General features: G+C 45.0%; 1 protein-coding gene across 1 annotated transcript in view; it reads left to right on the top strand.

Moving 5' to 3' along the window:
* Nucleotides 1-20240, top strand: part of ORC5 (origin recognition complex subunit 5) — a 90342-nt gene that overhangs the window by 8844 nt on the left and 61258 nt on the right. The window contains exons 4-10 of the mRNA XM_056846993.1: nucleotides 4022-4096; nucleotides 8130-8241; nucleotides 11265-11395; nucleotides 13248-13296; nucleotides 14319-14409; nucleotides 19071-19120; nucleotides 19216-19328. Coding sequence (XP_056702971.1) covers nucleotides 4022-4096; nucleotides 8130-8241; nucleotides 11265-11395; nucleotides 13248-13296; nucleotides 14319-14409; nucleotides 19071-19120; nucleotides 19216-19328 — 621 coding nt within the window. The remainder of the gene's footprint in view (nucleotides 1-4021; nucleotides 4097-8129; nucleotides 8242-11264; nucleotides 11396-13247; nucleotides 13297-14318; nucleotides 14410-19070; nucleotides 19121-19215; nucleotides 19329-20240) is intronic.

Here is a 20240-nt window from a genome sequence, read left to right as displayed (position 1 = left end):
GTGGGTCCGGTCCCACTCTGGTGTCCTTAATCCATCCCACTTCTAAACCAAAGTGATGGAGATAACAATCAATTTCAGCTGGGTTCAAAGAAGGAGTCCATATCAATAATAACTGCAGTAGAAACTCTTCTTTTTTGATTGATCATGATCAAAGAAAGTATCTATTCCTACAAAAGTTTGAGACACTAATGCTGTTAACATTGTTCAACTTTGGTACTTATAGCAAAGTTTATATCACAAGAATGCAGCAAAATATAGCCAATCAATGAATGCCTACTCAATACTCTACCAAATCTCAACCAATAGAACAGCAATGTATACTTCCTTCTCAACATACTTTTAAGAATTCTATTACCTTATCTACCATAAGCTACAAGCAATACAAGAACTGCTGACCACTACAGTTAAGAAACCAAGATATAGGTTAAAAACTAGTTTGCCCATATAAGGCAAGGAATGAAGACTTCTGCAGACTTCAGCTAAAACACAGATTAACAGTGCTGACTCAGCAGTAGGTCAAAAGCTTCCTTCAGTCTTTTACTTGGCCTTCACAAACATGGCTACTCAATAGCATGTTCACATTTCACCTTTTCCCCCTTCACCCTCTTCCGAAGGCTTATGAAGACTTTGGAAAGGCATGGCCGTATGCTTGCCAATGTTATGACAAGTAGAATGGGAGGTTAGAGAAGTAGTGACTTTTCTTTCGAAGGAGGGGTGCTGTTCACATTTAATTCCAGGAGCTGCTTCCCCATGGCAAGATCCCTTAGTACAGTAGAAAGCATCAGAGCTGGGAGTCTGGGATAATTCTCACTCCTCCTTTCCATCCAGTCATTTCCCTGTCAAGAAATAGCTGAGCAGTTGGCCCATCTGGTGTTATTCCCATATTCAGACAGTTACTATCACAGTCTGGAATGTTGCCATAGTGAAGTGATGCCCACACTGCTACTGGGGCCAGCCACAGTTAGAAAAGTTATTAAAATGCCTTGTCTGAAATGTACCATTATGCATCTAGCTAGAGTACTTCTAAGAAAATAACCCTCTTAAACAAAAAGTAAAACACTGTCCTAGTACAAAATTCTGATTGAAATGTGAAAGATTCGGTGTGGGCTTTTAGAGGAGGCTACTCGTTTGAGAAGATCAGTGAACTGGTTTCCGTTGCACTGTTTGCAGTTTACATTATAAATGTTACTTATTATATTATTGGATGTTACTAGAAAACAAATGGTAAAAATACTCGGGTGGGGCCTCCGATGCCGCAGAACAATCAATTGTATTGACTGCTAAATCAGTAGAATTAAGTGTTAAATTAGAGCGTCTCACTCTGCTCTGCATGAAAAGAGACCAGAGTGGGGGGAAATCAATTTATGTGAATTAACCTGTGTCTTATAGATTTATTATGGGACAGTTTAAATGGAGATTGATGTAAGATCTTTCGTTCTGGTAGCGCAAGCTGGCAAAACTAATTTATTCTATTTCAGTTTCATTGGTAAATAACGTAAGATATTTCAGCCTTAATTAATTCAGGGAAAATTAAGATAAATGGATGGTTTCTTGCAATGGCTTCTAAATGCTTCTCTTAGTCCAAGCACAGGTACGGAACGGTCATGATTAATCATGAGGCGCAAAATGATTCATTCTCCCCAGTGAAGGATGGTGCCAATAAAACTTTGTGTTTATGCCTGCGTTGAGAACAATGTGTCCTTCATGTTTCTTCTCTTGTGTGCTTGGAATTGTAATGAATGTGTTATGTGTCTTAATATATAGTGTAGGGTAATGGCTGAGAGTTTGAGCTAATGGCCATAAATCCCGCTGTCTTTGCTGTGACCTTACTAGGTGGCCCTTACCGCAGCCATACTTACTCACTCCCCCCATCTTCATTATGCAGGGAATAACACAAATTTACGAAGTTGGTGTAAGAATTACTGTGATGGTGTACATCAGGTGCTTTGAACATTGTAACATTTTGCTTAAATATTTATTGGTGCCACACCATTGTAATCATGCCTTCATCACTTTCACTTTGGCAATGGATATTAATTTACCATAAGGCCCTGTTTCTTTGAAAATACCATTCTGTTTTGTCGAAGGCTTTCACGGTCAGAGTTCATTGGTTCTTGTAGGTTAGCCGGGCTGTGTAACCGTGGTCTTGGTATTTTCTTTCCTGACGTTTCGCCAGCAGCTGTGGCAGGCATCTTCAGAGGAGTAACACTGAAGGACAGTGTCTCTTTGTCACTGTCCTTCAGTGTTACTCCTCTGAAGATGCCTGCCACAGCTGCTGGCGAAACGTCAGGAAAGAAAATACCAAGACCATGGTTACGCAGCCCGGATAACCTACAAACACCATTCTGTTTCTTGCGGAGTATGGAATTTAACTCTGTGAAGAGAATACTGTCCAAATATTATTAGAAAGAACAAGCTGAGAGCCTGGATGGCATTGTGGAAAGTGAAAGAACTTGGATATCCCCCCCCCTCAAAATCTAGCCCCACTAGAACCAGCGTGGTGTAGTGTTTAAGAGCGGCAGACTCCAATCTGGTGAACCGAGTTTGTTTCCCCACTCCTCCACATGAAGCCTGCTGGGGGACCTTGGGCTAGTCACAGTTCTCTCAGAACTCTCTCAGCCCCACCTACCTCACAAGGTGTCTGTTGTGGGGAAGGGGAGGCGATTGTAATCCGCTTTGAGAGTCCTTAAAGGTAGAGAAAAAGCAGGGTATAAAAACCACCTCTTGTACTCCACCACCACCAAGCCTGAGCAGGAAGTTTTCTGCACCCCCTTGCCCCTTTATCCTTTAAGTTGTGCTTGGCTGCCCTCAACAGTCCATCCCTTCTGGAGCATTTTTAGCCGCTCTGAGCCCAGCTTTGGCTGGGGAGGGCGGAGTAGAAATGTAATAAATAGTCTTCATTAGGATGTTTTTCTTTCTGTTTCTGTTGGTTAGTTTACAAAGTCATATTTTTACTGCATACTGGGAAGCTCAAGCACCCCCCCCCCCTTTTGACTGTGCTGGGCCTGGATTTTTGGCTTCTGTTATCCACATAGGAGCCAACTAGTTTTTTGTTACAGTGAGATGAATACCCAGTTTTTAAAAATAAAAAAATGGAGGCCTAAATACATTAAGAAGTAAACTAGTAAAAAAATTGTGAAATAACTTCAACCAAAAGGGAGACTGCAACCAAGAAATCAGGAGATTGAGACTGGGAAGGGCAGTCATGAAGGAGCTATAAAAGATTCTTAAGTGTAAGGATGTGTCGCTGGCAACCAAGATAACTCATACCATAGTATTACCCATTACTATGTATGGGTGTGAAAGCTGGATAATGAAGAAAGCTGACAGGAAGAAAGTTGATTCATTTGAAGTTGATTTATTTGAAATTTGTTGGAGGAGAGTTTTCATATACTGTGGACCACCAAAAAAGATAAATTAGTGGGTTCAAGATCAATTCAAGTCAGAACTCTCCCTATAAGCTAAAATGACTAATGTGACTAATGGTCACATTATGAGAAGACAAAAATTACTGGAAAAGACAATAATGCTAGGAAAAGAGAAAGACCCAACCTGAAATGGATAGACTCTATAAAGGAAGCCATGGCCCTCAGTTTGCAAGACCTGAGCAAGGCTATTAATGATAGGATGTTTTAGAGGTCATTAATTCATAGGGTCACCATAAGTTGGAAGTGACTTGATGACACTTAACATACACACACATACACACACAATGTGTGATGTGGTAGTCATTTTGTTGTATGAAATGGCAGCTGTTGGTAGGAGATAAATTTTTGTCTCGTATAGCATCATAAAGACTAACAAGATTTTATACCAATATAATCTTTTGCAAACAAGGGCCCACTCCTTCAAATGCCACCAACATACATCTGAAGATGGAGACTGTAGTCCACCAAAGCTTATGCTGAAATAAAGTTGTGTTGACCTTTAAGATTCTACAAGACTATATTTTCTGCAACAGATTAACATGGCTACTGCTCTGGAATTATTACTGTGTAACACAAACCTCCTCTCTTTAAAGGTTTTGGATAATGCAGAGCAGCTCAGGGAGATGGAGGCAAACATCCTGCCAGGTTTTCTTCGACTACAGGAACTGGTAAGTAACCTGGTCCAGTGATCTTGAGTTCAAGCTTTTGAGTCCCTTTTGGTAGGTAGGCTCTTAGCAAACACATCTCTAGTGTTGACTGTATTGTTTTAGTTAGCCTATGTCAGAAGTGATGTCTCAAGTTCCATAATGTTTCCCCACTGTGCGTTCCTAAGGAGAGTTACTCCAGTCTAAGCCCATTTATTTCAGTGGGCTTAGAATGGAGCAACTCTCCTTAGGAATGCACTGTAAGAGTTGTAATTTTGGCAGACTTCAAATTGATAGCTTATCTTGTAGTGCTAGCAAGTTTAGTGTGCGAGTAGTCCATGCATCTGTTTAGTATTTCTTTGTTGTTGTGGTAACTTCTCAATAACTGCAAAGTCCACAGTATTGATTTGCCTGCAAGTATCTTACCAGCGCTCTGGGTTGTTTGTGGCACATCATCTACCTGAAAGAAGAGCAGGGTTTCTTTCTCTCTTATATATAAACTTGTATCTCTGGTCACGTGGATGCAGTCCTTACCACTGTGGCTACTAAGAAACCCCATGGGCCCTCCAGACAACATTTCCTCTATTGCCTCTCCCATACAACACAGATCCAATGGGGGGCGGGGGGAATCACGTCTTGCCCATCTCCATGGGCCCCGGCCTGATCAGGGCCCATTGAATTTGATTAAAGCAGTCTATCTCTTCTTAGCAGCTCAGCTTACCATGGTGGTTTTTTTGTTTTGTCTACTGCAAAATAGCACAGGTATTGCTCTGGATACAAAATTCTGCTACTGCTGGGCAGGTCTTTTTTTTTTAATGGCTTTCCAAAGAAGAAAACACCTTAAGAGAATTGCTGTTGAGGTTTCTACAGAAACTGTACTTTCACATCATTTTAGAGGTTTTAGGGAGATTCTGTTCAATTTGGTTACAGTTTGCATTGCAGTTGTGTGGTTGACCTAAAGAATATTTGAAAACATGTTTGATGCCAGTTTAGGTCATTTTCTCTTCTTGGCTGAGAGGTGTTCCTGCTAAGATTCGGAGGTTGCCTTGAGCCTGGTTCTTTAATGTATGAAGAAATGTCTGCTGTTTCCTACCTTTATTTACTTCATTAATACCCTGTCTTTCTCCCCAGTGGGGACCCTGAGTGGCTTAAATAATTCCTTTCCTCCATTTAATCCTTGCAACAACCCTCTAAGGTAGGTTAGGCTGAGCGTGTGTGACCGGCCCAAAGTAATCCAGCAAGCATCCGTGGCACAGTAGGCATTTGAACCTGGGATCTTCCATGATCCTAGTCCAACATTAACCACTATACAACGCTGCAGTTGTTTCCAGCTGGAGTTAGCAGAGCCATGGTTCGTTGAGAAGTCTGATATTGGGCCTGGATGAAATTGACCTACTTAGGTCAGAATGCAAGTCCGGAGTAGGGGCATGTGTCAGAGCAGAAGCTGAAGCCCAGCGAGTCTGTCATGAAGAAGCAGGGGCCGTTGTAAAGGAGTGAGGAAGAACAATCAGTGCATGAATGAGTCACTAGAGGCAGGTGAGAGCCCTGAAGCACAGTAAGCTTGGTTTCTGCTGCATTAATTGGTGCAGAATAAATCTTGAACAGAGCAAGTAGAATATCAGTCAGGAAAGGTGGTAGATTAACATATGTCCAGCCTGGGAGGGAAACGGTTCCCCAAATAAGGCTATTTCACAGTACCAGCCTAGTCGTATTTGCAATGGAAATGACAAGACCTAGTGACATCCATCTGCTCAGGATTTGAGTTCCCTTTTAAACAGAAATGCCTTCAGATATGCATTTGCTGGCAACAAAAGAATCTCCCTTCTTTCCCCCTTGAAACTGGTTGCCTAAAACATTTGCTTCATTTTACTTCACATGGCTAGTTTGGCTTCTGCTTTTTGGAGGTGGGGGCGTTAAGTGTCTGTTACTGGAGCATCCAGGGTGCTAGTTCAGGACATTTGGAAACTGGTGACCAGTGCTGCTTGGCTTCTGTAGCTGCATGTTCATCTCTGGAATTGAGCATGGTTGTGCCAGTTGCTTTGGCACTTCCATGGCGTTTCTCTGCAGTAATCAATGAAACAGAGTGTAACAGATGAGCGGCTCCGACTGGAGGGAGGAATGTGTATTTTCTTTGCACAGCTTGACAGTTTTTGCAGCAATTGAAGTGGATCAGAAAAAACATATTGCGTGATTCCAGTCTCCTGCTAGTGGGGAGAGGCAAATGTGGTTGCGGAAAATCAACAAACCGCCTGTCTTTTATTTGAGAATGAGGAGAGTCCTTCCTATTGCCAGTTTCTAATTATTGAAGCTATTATGGGAAAGGTGTCAGCCAGGGCATCCATTCGGGCCCTGGATAAGCATATGTTTAGTATCAAAGCCACTTCCTTTCCCGTGGGAAGTTGAGGAATCGGTGTGAAGACCGGAGGCAGCAATCTCCACTTCAAAGTAAGCTTTCCAATGGTAAACCTGCTATCTGCTCTCGAGGTGACAAATACTCTTCCTTTGATGTAACTTACCCTTTCATGTCCTACCAATGATGTAACCAAATGTATTGTATTTTCCCTATAAAGATACCCTGTATTCCCCATACCTGCATTCTGACCTTAAATTCGTTAGACCTACTGACCCGTTAGCTTTTCTTAATAAATCTTTAAACTCTCTGCTACGTCTGGAGTAAAGTTTATTGCTGAGACGCGATGGGGTACTGAAGCCTGACAAAAGGATCCCCACACAACTATCATTTTTGTGGGATTATGAATTATAAGAATAGGCCAAACAAATTACTGCTGATCTAGAAAAACATGTATACAACTATATTCTACTTCTTGCTATGTACAGTAAGACTGCATAGCCCAAATGGTTCCATTGCATATAATGACAAAAATCCTTACTGCTGTCACGGTGCTCGAGAGCTGGATTATGACCACTGTCTTCCAATACTGGTAGCTGAGGCAAGAGTATTAAAAAAAACCTCCCTTTCCTTTGCTTTACTTTATTGTCTCTAATTCACAGTGGGTAGCCGTGTTAGTCTGTTTGCAGTAGTCAAAAAGGGCAAGAGTCCAGTAGCACCTTAAAGACTTAACAAAAATATTTTCTGGTAGGGTATGAGCTTTCGTGAGCCACAGCTCACGAGAGAAAGGTGTGGGAGAAAGGTGGGAGAAAGGTGGGGTTGAAATGAAATTAATAAAATAAATGTGACTGAGGAACTTATCAGTCCAATGTTGCAAACATGCACCATCTTGTTCAAAGTGGGACTTCTGTCTCTGCAAGTGCAATATTAGTACATCAGAAGCTCTGTAGCCCAGTTGTTTTGTGATGGTGTACAAACATTGCATTGGTTGCTGTTTTGCATGTTTAGTGGCCTAGTTCAGACAAGATGATGGACGTGTGTAACATCACATGTGTAACGTCTCTTGTTTTTGTGCCACCAAGTCACAGCTGATATATGGCAACCCCATAGGGTTTTCAAGGCAAGAGACAAACAGAGGTGGTTTGCCATTGCCTGCTTCTGCGTAGCAACCCTAGACTTCCTTGATGGTCTCCCATCCAAGTACTAACCAGTGCTGACCCTTCTTAGCTTCTGAAATCTGATGAGACTGGGCTAGCCTGAGCCATCCAGTTCAGGGCAGGTTAATGTTACCTGAAGGTATGTCTTTAGTTGCAGCGGTTTACTCTGGAATACAAAATATTTTCTGAATAGGCATAAATGTGCTTGACATGGTGGAGTAATGGCAGTAATTTTCTAGCAAAAGCAAGTTGCCATCCCATGACTATTAAGGTGTGTAAGCTCACAGTGCCTCAGTATTAAAAGTAAAGAGAAGCAGAAGAATCTCTGTCAATTTTTTTTAATCTGCAAATATTTTAGCTGCTTGATTAGGCTGCTTAAGGCAAATGATTATGCAAACGGTTTATAATAAATGCTGAATCAGATTAATTTGTTTCGATTAAAAAATCCTTAATAAGCCTTCCTTGGACTATAAATATGAACGCAAGGTCACCTTTCCCCTCCCAACTACCCCTCCTGCCCCTTTCGATTCCTTTGTTTTCTCCTTTACAGACTGACCGGAATGTGACTGTGGTTCTCCTTAGTGAAATTGTGTGGGAGCTTCTTCGGCCAACTACGGGATGCCTTGAGCCAATGCCTTTGTATTTCCCAGACTACAGCATAGGTAACATGCATTATTCTCATACATTGTTATCTGTACTTGATTGTGAGGCTCCGCCCTGCCCCGCCTGATTAGGCTCCGCCCCATTAGGGTTGGCTAGGTGGCCGTCTTCACTCCGGAGGCTGTCCCCTCCTCTAAGGCAATGTCCCAGGCGAAGGATAAAGCCTCCCTCCTTTCAAGTGGCGCACAGGCTGACCTCAGATTAGGGTGAGGGGTGGTTTACAGCACTCCCCTGTTACACCCTTTTCAGCCCAGGTCTGTCCCTTCTCTCTCTCTCTCTCTCTCTCTCTCTCTCTCTCTTTTTTGCCTGGACCTCTGGGCTTCCACACTCCTCCTTCGCCTTGCTGCTTCTTAAGTAAGGGATGCTCCACCCTTTCGCCCAATCCCATCTCCTCAGAACCCCACCCCCAACCGAGTCCATTAGGGCCGACTGGTTTCCCCTCAGCTGTTGGCCCTTTCCTCCTTGCTGGCTCCAGCTGTGACTGCCAGTTCACAGGATCAGGGCTGGGCTTGCCTGGTTTGCTCGCCGCTCCCCTGGGGGCCATTGCGTGGCCCCACCTTCTCCCCTTCCTCCCACAAGGCGAGAAGCAGTCCTGCCAGGCCTCTCTGGCCTCATGCTGGAGCGGGAAGCCCGTCTGCCCAAATGGCGGTCAGCCACAGCACCGGCTTGCAGGCTCACTGGCAGTTTTCCCGTGCCTTTCCAGCTGGCCGCTCTTCTCTGGGCCTGTCGCCCGGCTGTTCCTCTTCGGCCTCACCCGCTCTGAACTCTGCTGGGCTGCCAAACCTCCTCCAGGTGAGTTTGCGGGCGGGGCCGTTGAGCTCCGCGGTGTCTGTCCCTTCGGGGGGTGGTTGGGAAGGCTAGCGGTAAGTCCCAAGATGGGGACCTTGGAGGCCTCGGCTGCACCCGTCTCGGGACGCATCCTGGGCACAAACAACTGGGAGCAACCGATACGGCTTCTTGTGAGCTCTCAGAAGCATCTGGCTGGGCTAGTGTTACAATGATGGACTATTCCAGCAATAATTTATGCCGCTTTGTAGAATATAGAGATCCGTAGCTTTATTTTGTATTTGGGCAGACAAATGCAAACTCACCTTGCATCTGTGATTTAGATCTCAGAAGTGCTATCCGTGGGTTCAAGAAACCAAGCTGCTTCTGCTGGAGTAAGTGCCTCTGCTAGTGCAGCAGAGCCTCAGGGCCCATCTTTGATTTCCTCTGGGGGTAGGGGAAAATCACACCAGCCCAGTCACTGCTTTCTTGCACAGGCTGTTTTACTGCAAGCTGACCAGTCCAGGCACCTGAAGGCATGGTTAGCTTCCACCATGGTTAGAGCACATTACAAGGGAGAGGTACCACAATGCTGTAACCTGCCTCTTTGCCTAGGAACCGTCCTGAGACAACTCCTGTCGATCTCTCTGGCTTCTTCTTCTCCCTTTTCCTCCTGTCTGGCTTGGTTTCCCCCTCTATTCCTCTGCCTCCTGTGCCTTCCCCCACCAGCCAGCCTCCTCCCCTTTCCCCTTCCTCCTTTTTGATAGCCCAGCTCCACACCTGGTACTTGTGCTAATTTCCATCCTTCCCTTCTCTGTTCCCTGCTCCTTAGCCAGCCCTTGCTGTCCATGGCCATGCCCTGCCTTAAACCACCTGGGCCCAGAGAGCCATTGCTCTCCTCTCAAGACTTGCTCACTGCCTCCACACCTTCTGAGCTTGACAACCATCCTGCTTTCTGTCCATATGGCCAGGCTTATGGTTGAGGCCAACGACAGTTCTCCCAATAAATACTGGCCTCCCTAATCTTTCTCCCCTCCCCCACTGCTGAGCCCTTTCCCCCATTCTGGGGGGAGGTAAGATCCAACCATCGAGCTGCAGGCAGCAATTTCTGTGATTTTAGCACCATCAGGGGGAGTATTATTCCCCTATTTATTGAACTGATTGGGTTATTTTTAAAGTGTATTTAAATTATATTTTAATGGTTTTATTAACCTGGATTTTATAAGCCGCCCTGAGCCCGGCCCTTGGGCTGGGGAGGGCTGGGCAAAAATGAAATAAATAAATAAATGCACTGAAGCTCATTCTTGACACACACACCCCAGTTATAGTATGTTTTAAAACAGGATGATTGGATGCCTTTACTATCAAAATCTGTCTCATAGGCTTACTTTTTCTTTCCCACTGATGTTTGAATAAAGTCAGCTTGTCAGTTCTGGCTTACAGCACTCAAGAACAAGTCTACACTTCAAATGCTAGGAAACGTTTTTGTTACCTCAGTAAAGCCTGCACTGCAATCAGTGGATTACAGTGCAAGATATCTATGATATCTTTTTAAGCAGAGTTCTTTAAATATCCTAATACGACAATGATAGGCCTCCGTGGGATCTCATTTCCAGCCATATCCTGAGTCTCCTTGCTTGAGAGGATTAACTTGGTATTTAACAGGATAATAAAACCCAGTGCTGCAGATTAATTTTTATATTCCTTGTGGGAAATTTCATTCTGAGATTCTGTGCTGGATACAACGGTAATATCAATATTGGGCTTTGTTCTTCAGGGGGTACAGGAACCCAGAGATTTCAGGCTTATTTTCATTTTTGCATAATCATAGAGTTGGAAGGGGCCATATAGGCCATCTAGTCCAACCCCCTGCTCAATGCAGGATCAGCCTAAAGCATACCTGACAAGTGTTTGTCCAACTGCTGCTTGAAGACTGCCAGTGAGGGAGCTCACCACCTCTCAAGGCAGCCAGAGTAGGCTAATATGCTTCCAGTTATTGCTCTTTAACATGGGGTGCCACAGCGTTCTTGGGGCTACTGTTTTCAGGAACTGGCTAAGGGGATTTAATGCCTGACTACCCTTAGAGAAGTTCAAACCAGGAAGGGTGCTTCCTAGGGTGGTTCAAGTATGAAAAAGTTAGCATAACTACATCCTGCAAATTAGTTTGTTGCTTGTTTTTTGCTTATTTGTCATGTCCCAACAATATAGTGAGGCAGTAATCAGTTTTTAAAGTATGTTGTTCTGATTTTTATTTCAACAGGGCATCTGCAAAAGATTCTGTCCCATGATCATCCTCCAGAGTATTCTTTTGACTTCTATGCAGCATACATAAATATTCTTCTTGGTGTCTTTTATCCAGTCTGCAGAGATTTGAAGGAGCTCCGACATCTGGTGAGGGACCTCTTGGGTATTTTTCTTAACAAATGTGTAAGTAGTCATTTTGCTGTTGCTGTTGGAATTTGCAAACTATCTAACAAGCATATCATGGGTCCTGTGTTATATCCTGAAACGTAAGCTATGTAGGTAATTAAGGTTGCAACACTAGAAAGCTGCAAGCAGGCCCAAGGGTGTGTGCATTCTCAGCAGGATTTTAATTTTTTTTTCTTGGAGTGGTATCTCTTTTTCCTTGCCATATCGCACACCAGTGTGAGCTGTTAACTGAATTTGGATTTGTAGTTTCAACTGCTGTGGAAATCTTGGTTCAGTTTCCCCAAAGGAGGTGGCAGTGGATAGATAGATTCAATAGCTAGCACCGGAGTTCACTGGCTGACTGGTTAGATCATCACACTTCCATGGAGTGTGGGGATTGGTCCCAATCGCGCCAGGTTTCTGGACAGTGAGTGCCTTCTGCTGGCCAGCAGAGGAGAGGGGATTAGCGTTCACCCATAGCTCTCCTCCTCTCTCCCTGACTCCTCATCCTTCTGAACAGATGCCAGGCAGCTCTTCCCAGGCCCTTTATAAGCAGAACGTGGTAGGAAGTACCCGCCCAGAGGGGATCTCCAACCTCCCACAAAGGTAGCAGCCCTAGGGAGAGAGTGGCATGGCTGTCCTCTTTGCTAGCATGTTGTGTCAGAAGGGCACCCAGCCCATTCCTCTTTCCCGTGGCTCAGAGAGAGATGAAACAGCCACTGCAGTGATGCCTGGCCCACTTCCTTCCATCTGCCCATGAGTCTGGATGTGCTGGTGGTGGTTTCTCCTCTGGACAGTACCCTAAATATCCAGTAGGATATGGAAAGCCTTTCTAAAGAAGATAACATTTGGTCAAGTTGAATTGCCATGTTTTTGGGGACAAGACCACTTTCCTTAGAAAGAAATGATGTGATGCTGCACAAATGCTTCAGTGATCAGCTGCTTTGCATCAAAGCCTTATGAGGCTAAAGTATGTGACCTGAAGGCTTCCACTATTGCAGGATCTGTGTCGCTTCCTGTGTCAGTGCCTGTTGCATTAGTGAGCCCCAAAAGAAGACCTTGAATCCCAGGCTGCTGAATGCATCCAAATGCAAATCGTATCATTCTGCCTTGCCATATGCTGACCCTCTTAAAATTAGACAAAGGGATTTACATTGGTCATGCCTTCCCTTGCCATCTTTGCAATCCTAAACTGATGATATGGGATTCTGACTGCCCTAACAGGGCCTGCAACCCCCATATGTGTTTGTTTTACCCTAGGGAAGGGGTGGGGAACCTCCGGCCTGCAGGCTGTTTAAGGCCGCGACATGATTTGCTGCGGCCCGCAGACTCTCCCGCGGAAGCCGCCACCATTGCCGCCACTGGGTGAGCGTCTGCCAGTGACCAACATGGCTACTGGGGCAGAATAGAAGCCAAGTGCCCGCACTTGGCGTGGCCAGCGGCTTCTCCGGCACCCTCTGGGCCTGTGCGGATGGAGGGGTGTGGCCAGCAGGTGGGTGCGAAGGAGGCTCTGCCCTGCCCTGCTCACCTCTCGCAAGCCCGCCGCCACACCCCGATGCAAATGTTGCGATCTGCCCAAATTTGTATTCTAAGCCTGGGGATAAGGTATTTTCGCCACCAGGTTTGCCTTCAGCTTTTCTAGTTCTTCTGCTAGTGCCCTTTTTATCCCTCTTGTGTGTCATTGACTAATCTGTTCCGTATGGGTCTGTCTTGGTTCCCTTACTGGGGCAGAAGTTGACATCTTTTAGAGAATGAAGGTGGTGATACCTTTCAGCAAACAAGGATGTGGGGATTTAAATTATACTAAATAATATCTCTTCTTTTTGTCTTGTAGGCTGTGATTAATTTTTCTAAATATTGTGAGCCTGTGATTCAAGGAAAAGGTGAGTGTTTTACATGTATGGGAACAAATAATATCCTTCTCTTTCAACTCTGCAGAGCTGACTTGGGTCTGAATCACGGTACTTTTCTTACCAGTCTGGTGCAGACATAATGCTACCTGATAACCTAGCCATGGTTAGGAAATCTGGAGTTCCTTCCTTCTTCCCTCCCATAGGCTTGAAGGGCAGGGGCCATGGCTCATGGGTAGGTCATATGCCCTGCATGCTGAAGGTTCCAGGTTTGATCCCCAGCAACTCCATTTAAAAGGATCAAGGTAGCAGGTGGTGTGAAAGACTTCCACCCGCGACCTTTGATAGCTGCTGCCAGTCAAAGCAGGCAATGCTGACCTTGGTGGACCAATGAATTTACTCAGCATAAGGCTGCTTCGTATGTGTTACAGTCTTCCTCTCTTTCAGTTTTGGAGAACGTGTTCAGCTTTATGTCTTTATGCCTTTGAAAGGGCTGTAAATCTGAATTATTTGGGATGTAGCATGGGGCAGGCTGAGCAGTGTCTTCTTGGGCTGTTGCAAATCTGGTTATGGCTGTATAGTGTGGATTGGGGCTACATTGTTAAAGTTGGTACTGATATAACACTAAACATAGTTGGCGCCAAAAATGAAAGAGGGTGGCGTACCCGGGGGGAGGGGGAGTATGCAAGCCTGTAGAGAAATCCAGATTCCCATCTGTAATAAATTGATTGAACTGGATTGCAGCAACACCCAGTTGTCGAGGCAGGACAAGAATTCTGAGAGAACTGAATGAGAGAACCAGCTACAGATTGTCAACAGGTTTTCCAGTATGCAGTATTTTTGCATTTGCAATGTAGTGGATAGCAGACCTATAGATTGGGCACACATCATTTTCAGTACTTGGCTCTCAAAAGAATATTGTGCTTTTTACTCTATTAAATGGCCTAAACACCATGGACAGCTATTCTATCAGCTGAACCCTTTTTACTTGATCATATTAACTGATTCTCCTCACTCTTCCTGTTCTTTCTTTTGGGATGGGGCTATTGGTGCAGCAAATGAACGAGACACACGTCGTCTTTGGAAAAATATTGAATCCCACTTGAAGAATGCCATGCAGACTGTTTACCTGCGAGAAATATCAAGGTAATTGTATTCCTTCTTCCTCCCTCTCCATTTAAGAAAGTTGCATCTGAAGAGCCTTTCATAGAATGTTAAGTATGAGTGGTAGATAGTATCCTTTCCTGTCAAAAAGGATATCCTGCCCTTTAAAAATTGCTTAACTTTAGTTTATGCTATTGCTGAAAAGAATAAGTGGGACTTCATCTTCAGTCTTCGGTGCAGCCCCACATGTGGGACTGCGCCTGCACGCAGGCCTGCCACCGGAAACTTTTACTAGCCTCAGACCTCTATCTGAGAATGCCCCTCCCCTCAGCAGTGGCCAGCTTCCCGCCGAACCAACCGCGTGCTCCTGGGCAGGGCATCCCCTCCCTCCTCAGTTCCTTCTTTGCCTCCGCCGAGTACGGAGCTTCTCTAGACCTCAGGGTTAAATACTTCTTCATAGTTACTGTCGATATTGTGAGGGTTCATTTGTGAAGCCTACCGCTTGGGTCCCTAACAAACCCTTCAGCGTCTCTTGAACCGAGCGCAAAGTTCTGTCCATTGCCTCGATCCCCTGGCCGCGTGCCGAGGGCTGGCATGGCCCCCAAGATGCCTTTTAAGCTATGTCCTAGGTGCCCTACAAAAATCCCGCACACGGACCAGCACGATTTATGCTTACTCTGCCTGGGTGAGGGACATAATGTCTCCCCGTGCAAGATCTGCCAGAAATTCTCCACCCGCGCTCGCAACGCCCGTGCTAATCGCCTCAACGTGGAGCTATGGAAGAAAGCCCTGACGGCGCCTTCCCCCTCTGCTGATCCTGGAACCCCTCGAGACGCGCGTTCTGTTCACTTGGCCCCGACCTCTCGGAGCCCCGGATCTGGCTCGGATCCGAGACGCTCGGATCCGACGCATACTTCAAAGAAGCACAAGCATAAGTCCAAACTTAGAGAAAAGACTGGCAGTGCTAGCTGCCCATCCTCTCGACTGGCTACGCCCGCACTGTCGACTTCGGATCCGACAATCCTATTGCCGGATCCGATCCCGGTACCGAAGACCCCGTCCTTCCACTTGGGATCTCCGCTCCATTGCTTCTCGGATGTGGAACTGGATCCGTTGGACGATCCACTCCTGCCCCCGGATCCGAACCCCTCAGGTAAAAGCTCCAGGTGTGGCGTGGCTTTTTCCCAGAGGAAAAGTTGGTACCTGCCCATTATTGTCTGGTAGTTCACAATGCGGAAGTTTAGGGCTGCGGAGATATATGCCTTCCGGCCAAGGTGGCCCATCCTCCTGGTTCTGAGACGCCTTCTGAGCTGTCCACTGAGGTTCTGGTCTCTGAGTCCTCAGGTTCAGACTCAGTCCTGGGACTCCTCTGTGTGAGAGGATGAAAGGGTGAAGGCAGTTGTGAAGTGCCGGAGGTCAAGGGTTTGCCCTGTAGATTGACCCGCTTGAACCTGCAGAATTCAATCCACTCTTGCAGCAGCGCTGGAGAGATGGATGGTTGAGTATCAGGAGTCAGATAGGGTTGGACAATCCAGGGCCCAGGGCTCTTCCGCTGCTCTTCACAGACAGGTTCCCATCCAGGAGATCTGTAAAGCAGTGACATGGGCCAGTGAGGACACCTTCGTGAGACACTATGCACTGGACCTGCAGGCAAGACGCGATGCTGCAGTGGGGAAGGCGGTCCTCCAGACATTGTTCTCCTAGATCGACACCCACCTCCATTCATGGTAAGCTTGCTAAAATCCCACATGTGGGGCTGCACCAAAGTCTGAAGATGAAAACAGAGTTGCAATTACTTGTAACTGCTGTTCATTGACGTCTTCGGTGCAGACACACATCCCTCCCTCCAACCCCGCTGTCGACCTACAAAGAAAAGAAAAGAGAATAAATAACCGTCTTGAGATATACGAGTCTTAACGACTAAGGCCATGGTGAGATAGGGTGATGGCCATGATGTTATGAGGGCTAAGGCCCGGTATACAGGTTGGCAGCGGGGGAGGAACTGAGGAGGGAGGGGATGCCCCGCCCAGGAGCACGCGGTGGGTTCGGCGGGAAGCCGGCCGCTGCTGAGGGGAGGGGCATCCCCAGATAGAGGTCTGAGGCTAGTAAAAGTTTTTGTGGCAGGCCTGCGCGCAGGCGCAGTCCCACATGTGTGTCTGCACCGAAGACTTCAATGAACAGCAGTTACAGGTAAGTGCAACTCTGTTTTCTCTATACTCAAGACTTTAGGAAAAAAGCTTATCTGGGACATGTAATAGATGATGACTCATCTGAAAAATCGGCTGCAACAAACCACTCCCCACCCAAGGGCTATCCAGTCAAAAATGGCATTTCATTATATTTTAAATAGATGTAAACCTTGCCCCCCAAAGCCTAAACTAGTGTCCCCAAGTCAAAGAAAAGGCCTCGGGGTAAATGTGGATGTAGACACATAGCATGGTGAGGCAGTAGGGAGGTGCTGTGACCATGTTTAGATCAGGTGTGCCTTTTCCTCCCCAATGTTGTTCTGAAGAAAGGGCAGCAGCAGACATCTGCGGGCTGCATGGGTTTGCTCTCATCCTCATTGCCTAGAGTAGTGTAGTGGTTAAACGCGGCGGACTCTAATCTGGAGAACCGGGTTCAATTCCCCACACCTCCACATGAAGCCTGCTGGGTGACCTTGGGCTCAGAACTCTCTCAGCCCCACGTACCTCAAAAGGTGTCTGTTGTGGGGAGGGGAAGGGTCGGAGATTGTAAAGCCGCTTTGAGACTCCTTAAAAGTAGAGAAAAGCAGGGTATAAAAACCAACTCTTCTTCTTCCATCTCTGAAGAAGTTCTGCACAAGGGGTTGCAGAGCTGGCAAAGCTGTAACAGCACTTCCAGTTTCTAGGTGAATGGGACAAGGTGCAGGGCATTTTATGAAGGAGGGACGGGGGTCACACACACAGCCATGTTCAATTCAGAGCAGACAATGGTGGTGTTAGAGCTTCATAAAATGTATGAACCATCCTTGGCAGAACCAATGTTTTTTGCAAGTATGAGTGACTATTAGGCTAACTGTCAACTCAGATCACATAGAATCTGCTCCATTTTCTGCTTTAATGTTGAGTAAAGGACCACTTATCCCAATATGAACTCATGGGCCAGTTGATGGGTTAGCCCTCCAGGTGCTTTGGGTGACCCTTTGATCTGATAGGTTCCCCCCCCCCCCAACCGCCACTTTTAGAACAATCTTCTGGAAGAGGTTTTGTGATTAATGGGTTTACAGTATGTCTGCTGAGCATTGTGGTTGTGTGGGCTGGTATAATTCGTTTTTATTGTTAGCTGGTGACTGCGTATAGTAGTATTGTAAGTAACTCTAAATGTAGGAAAGAAGAGGAAGGACTTAGTTAAATTAAAAAAACGAGTCTTCAGTTTAGCACAGCGCAGAAATCTTGTAGTGTATTATAGAGGCTGGTGTGTAAAAAAACTAGTGTTGTAGTGGTTAGAGTGTCAGATTAGGATTTGGGAGCTGCAGTTTCAAATCCCTGCTGTGCCATGGAAGCTTGCTGGGCGACCTTGGGCCAGTCACACACCCTTAGCCTAACCTACCTCACACAACTGTTGTGAGGATTAAAATGGAGGAGAGGAGAATGAAAGAAGCTAATCTTTGGGTCCCCATGGGAGAGAAAGGCAGGGTGTAAGTAAATAAATTGTAAGGAGATAATGAAACAGGCTATGGCCACAATACAGTCAACGTTAAGTCTTGTGTATTTCAGCAGGAGAATGAAACATGAGCTGACAGGAATCTGTGTTGATTTATGTTTATTTTTTAATGTTTCCCCATTTGTTGTAGTTTTAGTGGATTTTTAAAATGTATGTTGGCTTTTTGTCGCCTATGATATTGTAAACATTTTGCTTTGGTCAAACAATACATTTGATTTGTTTTGCCCTTAAGACTTTGCCATTGAAATCAGTGAGATTGGACTGGCTGAATGCTGCACAGCTGTTGGATTCATGTCTGTCTCTAGTATGAGTGCGGGTCAGAATCAAATGGTAAAGCCTTTTCTGGACCATAGCTGTTCATACAATTGGGGGGGGGGTAGCACACTTAAATCTCTCCCCCCTCTCCGCAAAAAAAATTATTCTTGCACTTAGGAAAATAGCAGTGCTTTACATTGACAGCTGGCACAAAGAAACATCACAGTGCAATCCTGTACAGTTATCCCATTGAAATTACTGGCTAGAACCATTCTACATAGGATTACTTTGTTAGATGCAATGTTGTGCCTGCCGCCGTACCCGGATGAGAGGATTGTACTGGTTAATATTTTACTGGCAGGATATTGATGTTTCTGGTCCTTAAAAAAATCTTCTAGGAATTACCAAGCGTTTGAAATGCTTTGGAATCCTGTAGTGCAATATTTTCAGTATTTCACTCTGTGGGTAAGATGGTTCTTGTTACAGGCCTTCTATAAATAACCGTTAGTAGCTGATCGTTCTGTGGGGTTGGGGAGAAATTTGGTAACAACTGACTGTACCTCTTTTAGTACTGGTGTAGCCAGTGAAAATCTGTTCTTTATGTCTATTTTATAGAGGCACTATGTTATCAAACGTGCTCCCCACATTCTGTTAAACGATTTAATTGCAGTATGCTTTTGATACGAAGGTATTGCTTTTAAAATTTCAGAAGTGCCCTAATTTTTTGGCAAAGATTCTCTCTAAATGGTTTAATTTTCTTTTAGCTCGCAGTGGGAACAATCACGAGAAGATGGAGAATCTGGACAGCTGAAAGGTATCTGCATACATGTTGGCTTACCTGGAATCATGTTGGCTTACTTGTAAGTCTGACCAGTTCAAAAATATTTTTTATCTATGAATTTTCCCTAGGACTTTCAGCCCATGCTCACGTAGAACTTCCGTATTACTCCAAATTCCTTCTAATAGCAGCATACCTTGCTTCTTACAACCCTGCCAGAACAGATAAAAGGTTCTTCGTTAAGGTAATCATGTTTGTTCTTTGTGTAGTAATCTATGTGAAGGCACACTCAATTCATTGCTAATTATATTTTATGCTGAATAAAGGTTGATGGGACTTTTTTATGTCTTTTGTAAGCTGATGTGTGATTTTTTTAAAAGGTGCTATGCAAATCCCAAACACCAAGATCTAACAAGAAAAGTTACAGCTGGTTCAGGGTGTACTTTGGGCTTTTGTGTTTCAAACACTGGCCTAATGCTACATGTCAAGTTGCTTCTTGATTGAAACAGGAAATTTTCTAAAGCAGTTTTTTGGTATGAAACTTAGGAAGCTGCAGTGTCCAAGTTAAAAATGGTCAGAAATCCTCCTGGGCATACCTGAAGGGAGCTTTTTGGTTCCTAGCCCATATATATAAGCATGTTCTATGTTTTTACACGTGGGTATATTTTCAGTTACAGTCAGCAATGTCATCCTGACCAGATCCTGGCCGGATCTTCTAGAATAAGGAGAAAAAGTGGGTGGGGGTGGGGATTGATTCAAAACAAAGACCAGCCCAATCTTGATATTGAGGAGTTAACCGTAATTGAAAAACCTGACTAATCACTATTTAGCAGGTCTATTAAATATATACACTTTGAATGACATCTGGCACAGAGATACAAGGATAAGATCATTAAAATGTAACAGTATGGCTTATTGCATAATATAATGGAGATGGTTCTAGGTACATTATTCTGTTTATATAAATAGTGTCACAAACGCATTGTGGTATCTTCCATACCTGTAGAGTAGTGATCCCTAATGTGTGGCACCCATGAGAGCCACTGTGCTCACTGACATGTTTCCTGAATGCTTGCTTGCTTCTTCCCAAAAACACTTCTTCAGCAATGCAGGAACCAACCTTGGCTTTTCTAGACTTCCTTGGAGCAGGAGGTGC

Source organism: Euleptes europaea, chromosome 3 (assembly GCF_029931775.1).
Source record: "Euleptes europaea isolate rEulEur1 chromosome 3, rEulEur1.hap1, whole genome shotgun sequence".
In the NCBI taxonomy this organism is placed as follows: domain Eukaryota; kingdom Metazoa; phylum Chordata; class Lepidosauria; order Squamata; family Sphaerodactylidae; genus Euleptes; species Euleptes europaea.
This window is presented reverse-complemented; position numbering and strand designations above follow the sequence as displayed.